This window comes from Siniperca chuatsi, linkage group LG20 (genome assembly GCF_020085105.1).
Source record: "Siniperca chuatsi isolate FFG_IHB_CAS linkage group LG20, ASM2008510v1, whole genome shotgun sequence".
NCBI lineage: Eukaryota > Metazoa > Chordata > Actinopteri > Centrarchiformes > Sinipercidae > Siniperca > Siniperca chuatsi.
In genome coordinates this window covers 13,383,504-13,394,870 of record NC_058061.1, presented here as the reverse complement: position 1 = coordinate 13,394,870, position 11,367 = coordinate 13,383,504, and the positions used below count along the sequence as shown (strand labels likewise).

At 41.3% G+C, this 11,367-nt stretch overlaps 1 protein-coding gene across 2 annotated transcripts; it reads right to left on the bottom strand.

Moving 5' to 3' along the window:
- Positions 1-116: 116 nt before the first annotated feature.
- LOC122868151 (transforming growth factor beta-1-induced transcript 1 protein-like) lies at positions 117-11,233 on the bottom strand. 2 transcript variants are annotated; one of them, XM_044179858.1, is made up of 12 exons: positions 10,938-11,233; positions 7,344-7,394; positions 6,821-6,969; positions 6,620-6,675; positions 6,105-6,241; positions 5,939-6,020; positions 5,025-5,109; positions 3,227-3,409; positions 2,766-2,939; positions 2,571-2,652; positions 1,930-2,078; positions 117-1,038 (listed from the first exon to the last, which is right to left on the bottom strand). In XM_044179858.1, exons 1-12 carry the CDS (start codon positions 10,948-10,950, stop codon positions 772-774), a joined length of 1,428 nt encoding a protein of 475 aa, XP_044035793.1. In that variant the 5' UTR covers positions 10,951-11,233; the 3' UTR covers positions 117-771. The 2 variants fall into 2 exon arrangements, with proteins under 2 accessions (XP_044035793.1, XP_044035794.1); XM_044179859.1 differs by lacking the exon at positions 7,344-7,394 and having other exon boundaries at positions 10,938-11,217.
- Between the last annotated feature and the right edge of the window lie 134 nt (positions 11,234-11,367).

Here is an 11,367-nt window from a genome sequence, read left to right as displayed (position 1 = left end):
CAAGTGTAGTTGCTTTTTGACTTCTTAGAACAAGCACATTTTCTCCAGGCATCTTTTTTCCATTTTCTCACATTTCCCAGTTGATTCTTTGATTAATTCACCGATGAAACAGCAAGACAATTTGTGTTCTCCTTTATTTTATTCTTTGGAATTGTTTTTGGTAAATTGCATGGAGCAACAGTGGAAGAATAATGCAAAATATCTGACATTAAACATATGACAGCTTAGTTTGTTACACAACACATATATAGCAGTCAGCATACAATATATAAATGCAATTGCAGTGGCACTTATACTTTTTGCAATATATAGCAAATATATTAAAGGGGATTTCCTTGCACAACAGTACAAGTCATTCACTGAAACAATAAATTTGCTCTCAATGTACTGTTTCTTTTCTACCTTTGGCAAAATAATTAAATTTTCAATATTCAATTTGAATCAATACAGTATGTAAAAGATTTACATACATGACAAAATCATTTGGCATCATTTTGTATCTGTCTAACCATTGCTAGAGTTATATTTCACACTGCCAGTCGAAATGCAGTCCACTTTTTTGTGAAATAAACTGAAATGAATTGGGTTGGATGATTCTCTTTTTATTCCCTTCCCTCTACCAACTCTAATATTCTTAAAACCAAGAAAGAGACCAGCTCCACCCTCATTCCCACAGTAAAAAACAAACAAACAAATTGAGAACTCAGAGTCATACAGCTCCTTCACTTGGTGACCCATAAGAGGGGGAGGGGGCAAAGTCCTGCTGTGTCCTCAACCAAAGAGTTTGATGAAGCAGGGGTGGCAGTAGGGCTTGTTCTCCTGCTCCTTGAAGCAGCCTTTGCTCAGGGGCTTCAGGCAGAAGTGACACACGAGGTGGTGGGGGTGGAATTTGGCCCCCATGGCGGTGACGCAGCGGCCAAGAATCGGCTGCTGGCAGGCCTGACACATGCTGCCGCGGGACTGGTGGTAGTGGGCCTCACACAGTGGGTTACCCTCGTGTTCGAAGAAGCTGCCGTTGACGAAGGGGCTGTAGCACTCCTGATGAAGAGAGGAAAGGAGAGACGCAGTGAGTCACAGCAGAGATCCCTGACTCAAGGAACTGTAATTAGAACATGTGAAAAGACAACTTTCTCATGACATAATCCCAACTTTGAGAGCCTTTTTTCAGGAACGCCCTCCTCACACTGAGTTACTCCCATGCACACATCACAACCACAGTCGGATCTGTTGGTCACTGAGAAGCTTCACTCTAGCAGGTGTGGGTTAACTGCCTTGCTCAAGGGATCATATGAAACAAACATCAGTTTGTTGGTCGCAAGGATTTTAGAAATACTGGGGTCATGAATCCAATATTTAAAAGAAATTTTAAAAATTCACATTTTATTTATTCATTTACATAGTTGTTCAAACATTCTTGTGAATTTTATTTCCCTACATTAAGGTGTGGTGCCCAGCATGTAATTGTGGTTAATGAGTTATTTTTTCCCTAAAACTTACCCAAACTTTTTACGCAATACACATGCCAATGGTTTCACACTATTCCACTGATCTACAGGTGGTGGAAACACGCAAAGAAACGCAGCAATGTGCCAACAAAAGCAGTGAAGAAGACTGCTAGCAAGTAAACACTGATGTAAACAACACAGGTTTCAAAATGTTCAAAAAAATCTGCTTTGCAAATGTTTAATGAGGAAGGAAATAAATTCAACGTGTTTGTAAGACATCAAGGATACACACTGAATGTAAACATAACTTTTATTTGTTTACAAGAAAACTCCACAGGGTACCTTTACGTGCTCCAACCTACCTGACTCTTTCTCAGAATAAGTAACACTAACACTCCAGGGATCAAACTCAAACTGTGCTACACACCAAATGCAACAGACATTATCTTTCACCCCGCTTTCAAACCCACAGAGAAACACTCACCCTACATACGAAGCACTGCGGGTGCCAGAGAGAGTTGAGAGCTGAGATGTAGTTTTCCAGAATGGGCTGGCTGCAGCCTTGACAGCGGGAAGCAAACATAGTCAAGAAGCACTGCTGGCAGTACTGCTGGCCCTCACGGTCATGGAAACCTGCAGAAGATACGGTCACAGCTTTACACGGTTTCTTTGATAAATATAAATTAACTGGATGATGCGGAGCAAAAAACCACAGTCTGAACCTTTTCCATGTGACTCTAGTCTGTGGAACATAAAACTTCAATCTGTTTATAATTGTTTAAGGTTTAACTGATCTGAATTTTTAAAGGCTGACAGTATTTTTTTGCCTCACAGCTTGTTCTGCTTTAAATTTGGCCTTTTTTCATGCCAAACATTCAGTGTTTTCCCTGAATTCTTGGCAGGGAGGACCTGCTTTTACAACAGAACATTAACTCACGGTTGAAAACCATTCAAATTAACTGTTTTTAGGGGGGTTAGCAGCTGCTTAAAGCAAGGCTATGGTATGTGAGTTTAATAGGTCGTGTAGTGTTTTTTAGGGCTGTACGTAAGCATGACCCTGCTGAAGTTCACTGTTAACAGTTGTGTGTTGAACCCAGACAGGATGCAGTATTTGCCGCCCATTACCTTCCTCTCCAAACGCCCGGCTGCACTTAACACAGCAGAAACACTCTGGGTGCCAGTTCTTATCCAGAGCGGTGACCATTTTCTAAACAACAGGAAGAATGAAAAGTTAAATAGCTTCAGGTGGGTTGGGGTATTAATTCGAGCTGTTCATGTCAAAATAAGCTCAGAGTTATATAAAACGCCCAAGTCTCTCACATTTAGAATGGGCTTGTTGCATTGTGCACAGTGAGGGGAGAAGAGGGTGAAGTAGTCCGACTCGCAGTACGGCCGTCCATCCTTCTCAAAGAAGTTGCGACTGCCTAACTCTGTCTCGCACTCAGTGCACACAAAGTGCTCTGGGTGCCACACCTTTCCAAGAGCCGTTACCACCTGCACAAGGAAACAAAAGCTGCTTAATGAACAGCATCCTCCAAAGTGGGATATGTTCTTTATGAATGATACTTACTCTTATGAAATCATTGCTATTGATATTGTTGGCAAAAATAATGATTACAGTAACTGTAACTGGAAACAAAGTCTGATCAAACCTTTTACCAGTTAATAGAATTTTTGGAACATGTGCAACAGGTTCTAACTATCAAATGTTAATAAAACTGAGTTGCCAGAAGCTTAATATACTTTTTTAAAGTCTATGTAGACTTATTCTGATAACTCACCTGTCCTACTACTGGCTTTTGACAAGCTGAACAGTTTCCCTTGGAGGATGTTTGTACTCCTTGTCGGCTCAGGTCTGACTGAAGCAACCCCAGCATGCTGTCCAATGAGCCGCCGGATGAGGGCTGTGGTGGGGGGGTCGGCTGCTGTGGTGCTGTCACCACTGGACTGACAGGTGCAGCTGGCTGGGAGAAGGGAAATAAAAATGTTGAATGGCACATCTGTCTTTGGGATTTTAATTCTCCAAGAGTTTATCATCAGTCTGCAGTTGGTCTGGAATTAATTCCCCAAATATGTAGTGTGTTTGGGAAAAAAAGCATACAAAACCACAATATCTGCTTTTTGGCATTGTGCTCTGACAAAGTTTATTGGAAGCAAAGGAAAAATCAATTTTATGTTAGAAACATTGCTTCAAAATAGCATGACACGTTGCGTACTTTTGGACTCCTTTTGTTCTATGATGGTGTATCTTTAAATATTAACTGTGTGGAAATGCCAAAATTTAAATTATTTTTAATTATATGATGATGTGAGACAAAGTTTTTGCTTTCTAAAACATCAAGTCAGTCAGTCAGTCAGAACAGCAAGAGCTTATTCAAACAATCTTAAGGGTGAAAACCCCCATTGTAGAAGTGGCAGAAATAACAATTCCTCCACTAATTGTAGCCTCAATTCATGGGAATGTAATACAACCACAATACAGGCTGTATGTTGTGAACAAAGTGGCCTTGGTTATACACACCGCAACATTTAGGAACTATAGTAGGCTGGCTCGCTATGAGCCCATTCATGCCTGTTCTCTGGAAGTTGTCTGAAGAATTTCTGGAAAATGTAGGAAATCACTAAAATCAGTCATAGACGTGTTTAAAATCAAGACTAAGAGTCTACAGCCATGCCAGTAGCTCTGAGGCTGTATATAGGTATAGCGGTGCTTTGAGCTAAATGCTAACATGCCAATGTTTAGCAGATATAATGTTTACCCAGTTTTCATCTTAGTTTGTAAGAATGCTAACATTTTTGCTAATTAGCACAAAACACAGAGTGCAGCTGAGGGAAATGTCATTAGTTTTGCAGGTATTTGGTTATAAACCAAAGTATTGGACACAGTCAAATGACAACCTCATGGTGGCGCTAGAGGAAAAGTCTCTGGGGACCACAAATGTAAAAAAAGGTACAAAATATCATGACAATCCATCTTTATAGTTGTCTGGGCCAAAGTGGTGGGCCGACCTGCCTAGAGCCACACTAGCGTGGTTAAAAACCAGGTACGTATCAACATTTTGGAATCTGTAGTATCCAATAGAGAAATGTTGCTTTTAAAACTCTGTTCGCATAACCCCGTACTTGTTTCCAGCTGGACTGCACGCTGGAACCAAACAAACCTAAAATGACAGAACCACTTCCTTTGCTCACATGCTAGCCACTGACTCGCTGATGACTGGATTTTATACCACACCAAATGTAGATCTATAACTCTGACTTCCAAACTATCTGAAACTATTTTTGAAGCTGGAAAAATATCTCCACCAAAACTAATTTCCATCCTCAGGCCTGACTGATTTATACTAGGAGGCATGTGCTGTGGCCAGGCCACACAGGAACAGTGAAGTCATCATGAAGTCAAGTGAACGTCTTCACAAATTCACCATGAATCAGTGTGAGCTGCGTTAAAGCCTGGAACAGCTGGGAACGAATTGTAGAAAGAAAAAAGACGCTCTTGCAGTCACATCTTGAGCACAATTGTGGATTTACACTAAAAGACTCTCTGTGTCATTTCTGTGCTGTTGTGGGGACTCTTACTGTGCTCTGGACTCTGAAGTCTGACAGGGAAGCCATCAGTTTGTCCAGTTCCAGTGTGGCTGATGTTGCTGAAGGCTTTGCAGGGCTGGAATACAAAAGAAAATTCAACTGTTTTAATGAACCCACAAAATTCACAATTTCATCTGATCTTACTTGAAATACTGTTTCAACCACGCTTGGTCTCTCTCAAGGCAAGTGCTTGCTTACTGATAAAGACCAAGTGTGCTCGAAATGTCGGCAATAACATCATTGGAGCTCAGTGTGCAGCCATCTTCTCTTCAATATACGTTATTGCATGACCAGCACCTCGTCTTTGGAGTGCATTCACCAGACAACGCTTGCTGATTCGTACTTAAAATACTGCCCAAAATTAAACAGGACTTTATGAAATAAAACGTTGATGGCTGTTAGTGTGCAACTATTTCAACAAGCCATCTATCTTTGAAAGTGTAATATGTGCACAAAACAGACCTGCATGTAAAAGCTAATTAAGACATTTCCATACTCATATCTTGCTGCAAATCAGTTGGTAGACACTAAAACTGACCTGTGTTGAAAAATGCTAGTTTTGGCAGAACAGTATCCCTCTTTATATGTTATTATATATTTTAGTTTGCTAATTAAGATGCACACTTTTTCATCAAATGGTTTAAATATAAAATATAAAAAATATATAAAAATTATAGAGCTTGCACAATTTCATTTGCAGCTCGGCCATTCAGGATAAATGAAAACTTGTCTTTCTCTATGAGGACATTTCAAGAATCTGATTGATTTAAACTTTCTAATTAATTAATTAATCTTATGATAAATTGTGCAGCTCTCCTGCTTGTGGAAACTCTACATTAAGTAGTTAGAATTGTAGTGAACTATGTCGTTTCTTTAGATATGATTAAACTGATTCGATTTGGTACCTGGAGGAGGAGGTCGTGGCCTTATCCTTAATCTTGTCCCTGTCGTCTTTCTTCGAAGAAGGGAACTGGGCCAGGATCTCATCTGCTCACAAAAACAAGGTAAGAAAAGATTCACTTCAGAGTTAAACACAGGGATATAAAAAGACACACACACACACACACACACCTGTAATGTTGAACTGGGTGGCGTTCAGCTCCTGTAACAGATGGTCCAGTTCACTCAGACCTCCTCCCAACAGCGAGGTAGAGGAGAAGGCTGGAGGAGGATCTGTTGTGCGGGGAGAGCGTGGTTTACACACCGTGCTGTAAGAAAGACAGGCAGTGAACACAAAATGAACACAGAGTAGGAAACATCCTGTCACTAATGTGTTGGCTTCACCGTGGTCACTTTGTCATGAATCATAGTTCAAATGAACTTTGTCTATTCGGAAATGAGTCATGTAGCAGCAACAGCGGTTTAAGATCCAAACACACTCACTGTCAAAAATTGACAAAATGTAGAAAAAAACTACTTCAAATCAACTTATATTCACAGAAATGTACAGCCTGATAATCAGACTGTATGGCCATATTGTTTCACTTCACTCGGAGATGTGGGTGGTAATCTAGAGGCCAGGAACCAGGCTAAGAAATGTGTTCCATGAAGATGGTACTTTACTTTAAAATCAAGGAGGGAGTTACCTGTATAATTTGTCTGGGTTGGAGTTCTGGGTAGATTTCATTGCAGCAGAAACAGTCTGAGACAGAAGAGAATGGACAATCAATCAAGCTTTTCAGTAAAGAAGATGAATTCATGGAGAATATTTGTAAGAAAAGTTCAGAGTGTTTAGAGAAGACTATAATGATCCACATCAATCAGAATCTGCAGTGAGACTTGTCTACCTGCTGTGGGGTGTAGGCAGGTGGAGGTGGCCGGGTTTGGGGGGTGTCCTCTATGGCAGAATCAGCATTTTGTGGAGGATCAGAAGTGAGCAGGACAGGACACCGAGCTAGAGGAGAGCCGGTGTTCTCCAGATCAGCGAGGAGCGCATCTGGAGGGGAGAGAGGGGAAAGAAACCGAATAAGAGAGAGAAAAATTATGTAACACATAACAGCATGAATGTGATGGAAGTTGGGTTAGATTTACACTTTGATTTAGCTTCAGATTGGTTTGTGATGAGAATTCAAGACAGTTAATTACCCAATAATGTATCTCTATATCTTTATGAATGTCCCTGATGGTGTTATAAGTTTGTTTATGAAGCATCAAAGGGAAAAAGGAAGAGATATGATTTAAGAAATGGATGTAAACATGCAGTGCAGATGGAGGCGAAAACACAGTGGATGACAGACATATGAAGTCAAGGATAGACAAGTAAATGAATGAATGAAACACATGTAAATGCATGCACAGACAGTTACGTACCAAACACAACAATACGAGGACTGAGAGGGTAGTTAGGTGGCTCAGGCACTCCTAAGGAGAGACAGAGAGCCTGTGTGACCAATACAGCAGCAGCAAATCAGCCCACACGACACAGAGGACAATGAGCATCCTCAGACACCAATGAGTCAGAGGACAGGACAGTCAGAAGTGGCGCAACCCAGAGATAATGCGTCGGCACAGTGAAGTTATTAGAGCACACAAACATTTCTGCATTCATATCCAAGACATGCCAGTATGGAAAGGAAGCAGAGGAGGAAGAGTGTTTGGCAACTGATATCTTAATCCACTCCACCCACACACACTCACGCCACGCTGAAATGGAAGCTGTCCACAGATTAAACTTGCTCAATGGTTAGGCTTTGCCGCTCTATGACATCGTTTAGTGCTGACAAGTCCATGTACGTGCGTAAAAAGTGGGCTGAATATGAGGGTTACAAAGTTGTAGGAGAGGCTGCTGTTTTGGCTAAATTTCTGCTGATACTATACTACGCATTCATTTAGTGATTCCCACAGCCCTATTAGATGACCTTCAACGACACCACCCTTCATGTTCCAAAATTTAAATAGATTTTAAACTGGATATTATTTAACACTATTAAAGGGAAAATCCAATGATTTAGTATTGCGCTTCCTAAAAGTTGTGTTACTTGAGAGAGACACATAAAAAAAAAAAAAGAATGGTCAAAGTCAGTGCAGCAGAGACGAAAATATCCTGGCTTTTGGTCCCTGGAAACGCTGGATCCTACAATTCCCACAATGCAACTCAATAACATCTGTCTGTCTTCCTAATATAGTCATATAGCATCATACAGACCTAATGCCCCCAATTTGAAATGCAGGGTGTCTGTAATAAAATTCTCTAAAACCAAGCTGAGATAACTGATGACATCACTATGACATCATCAGGGATTATTTTCTCAGGCTTAATGCCCCGTTCAAATCATATGATAGATGGTAGAGATGTTAACGACTTGCGAGTATATTGTTTAAATACTGTTCATCGACAATATAACACCACATCCATTAAATTTGAGTTAATTATATTGAACAATGGTCTTTGGCTGATGTGAGGCGTCCATATTTGTTTGGTGTTCTGGCACTTGGTTATTATGAAGTGCCAAGTCGGATAGATCGGAGTTTTGAGAAGAACTCACGTTTCCCTCTTGTAATTACGACTTGGAAGTAGACACGAATGCAGTTTACAAGTCGGAAAACTCTGTATAATGATAATTCCGATATGATGTGAACGCGGCACAAGAAAAATCCCTCCAGCCACAGAAGACATTACACGACTGTTTTCATAGGCTCAACAGTACTCCTCATGACTAATAAACTGATCTTTATGGGTTAATAAGATAAAAGTGGATATTGTTAGTGTAATTTTTTGATACAAGACATTGTGCTCTTGGAATTATTGATATTTAGGTTTGGTCTCTTGGAAGTTGGATGGTCCAACCATTTATCCTTCACTTTTTAGCTATCTATTCAAGGAGTATTCACACACTCCCAACTGCGTCTCGTAGTGTTAAGACTCAGGTTGGTGGGAGGCGTGTCTTGTGCAGTCAGCTTATCGTAGTGGGCAGTTTATCAGTTTTTAATATACAATAAATATACACACTGGTGATTGCAGAAGTACCTCTGGTTGGGAATCACTGATCTACTGTAGATCAACAGAATCATGCATAAAACAGGTTAAGGATTAGAGAATCACCACACATCAGCCAAATCAGAGGTCAAACCAGTGCCTTAATAGACAATAGAGACAGGATCTGGACTGATGAGGTCTGGAGGACACGGTTAGAGTTAGGGCGTTTTTTAAGAAGGTGCTGTACCTTGTTAAAAAAGCTTTAATTACAACCATGTGCTCCAGACCTCATCACTCACTTAGTAGCTGCTCTGGACTTTCAACATTCCTATTTTTTCCGAGCATTTTAAGGAATTCTTGTCCATGTTGTCATACAAGCTGAGCTACAAAGTAAATTCTTAGTTGTGAACACTGTTTTCTCATCCGCTGTTTCCAACGTCAAGAACGAACATCGTAGACTGATATCATGGATGTTTGATGAATGCTTGAACCAATCGATTAGACTTTTTCACTCTGGTAAAGTACCATAAACATCTGTGTTGATCAGTTATGTGACATGATAAACCTAAACATAAACCAGTTTACCCTGCCTTACTTCATCCCTGCAGCCACTTGAGCCCCAGATGATTCACACTTCTGGTACGACCATGTGGTGAGAATCTGTTGCATATACTACTCGCCCTCCTCCTCCCTGCTGTGTCTGTCTCTCTCTCTCTCTCACAAACACACACACACACACACATACTCTTACAGACTGAACTGCTCATATAAGGAGCTGAACTTCTCTCAATGGGAATTATGACCATATTTAGAGCTGCATGTCGACTTGTTTGTCTTGGCCAAAGGCCTCTCCAACAAGTGGTCTCTCTCACCGAAAGCCTCGCCAGATCCAATACATAAACTTACAATGTTGCTGGATAACAGCATAAACCGAGTGTCTCGAACATGGCCACTGCCATGACTTACACTCACCCAGTCACCCAGTAACTCGGCCTCTCCGTGTGCAATCCAATCCAGATGTGCCCATATGTGCTTGGCTACATCTAGCCATTCCTTCTAGTATTGCTTGAAAAGCAAAATTCCCTCAATTCTGAAGTGGACTTCAAGAAAAAAAAAAGCTCCTTAGAGCGCAAATGGGCAGCTGAGGCAGAAAGGCCTTTCTATTTTCATTGAACTCTGTGGCTTCGTGAAATGGCAGCGTGGCCCCGGGCTATTTCAGGGCCTTTTCCGACAGTTATTCCCAAACACAAAGAGTCACCTTCTCATAATGTTGTTCTGAGAAAGAGAGGAAATCCTTCAACATCTTTATCTGGAGAGAAAAAAAGACAGAACCACTCATGCTCCCTGATGTTGGTCACAGCTCCTCTTCGATGTCTTCAAAATGGAAAACACCCTGTTGAACATTATGTGGCTTCTCTCCATCCCTGACTTGTTAATATATTGATGGATGAGGAACATCCGCTGTGGATCCCTTTAAATCTAATTTACAAAGAACTGATTGAATTTGCAGGGCATGCACGAAACACTCAATGGCGGTCAGGCGGACACAGAGTAATGTACTACCAGTTCTTGTGTTACCTGTGTGAGTGTGTGTGCATTTGTGGCCTGTTTGGAAAGGTAAACATTTTGAAAATCTCTGCACACTGTGGAGAGAATTACAGTGAACAGGATAATAGGTATCATAAGATGTCATATGAGAAAAAGCCCATGTATACAGTGGAAGTTGTGAGACAGTAATATTTAAGGGTTTGCCATTGCTTTTCTCTGCCTTAAAATGTTGTAAAAATAATCCGATGGGAGCCAATACAATTCCCTTTATATTACAGCCTCACTCGTCCTTGTGGACAAGGAAGGCAAATTCTACCATTATGACTGCCAGAAGGGCTTATTTCCTCTGTTTGGACTCACCACCCCTTCCCAAAGATCCTCTCAAGATATCGCAACATGTAGTTACAAGGCTTGAAACGAAGAACAGCACTAATACTCACCCAGATCGTCCATGATATGATTTCAGCCGAGTGTTTTCCTCTTTGTGTGACACACTGGGGACGCGGACAGCATTAATAAGTAGCGATGGACGTGTATCAAAGCCCGCAAGATAAAACCGCCTCGGTGCTATTGTCTGCGTCGGTCCCGAATAACTTCTTGCACACCGTTATCCGCGGAGAGAGGCGGAGGAGGCGGAGGAAGAGGAGGAGGAGGGCGTCCCGTTTCTTTTTCCTACACTGTGTAATGCCTACCAGGACCTCAGACTGGAGAAGGCGTAGTTAAATAAATGTGGTTCAAACCCCGCATTCCCCGGACACGCGACGTCATCCTGGACATTCCTAGTCCATATTTGGGAGAGAAAATTAAGGATTTAGTCGCTGCGAGCTACACAAACTGCAGCCGGACGAGCTGCTGTGACGATGTACGCTA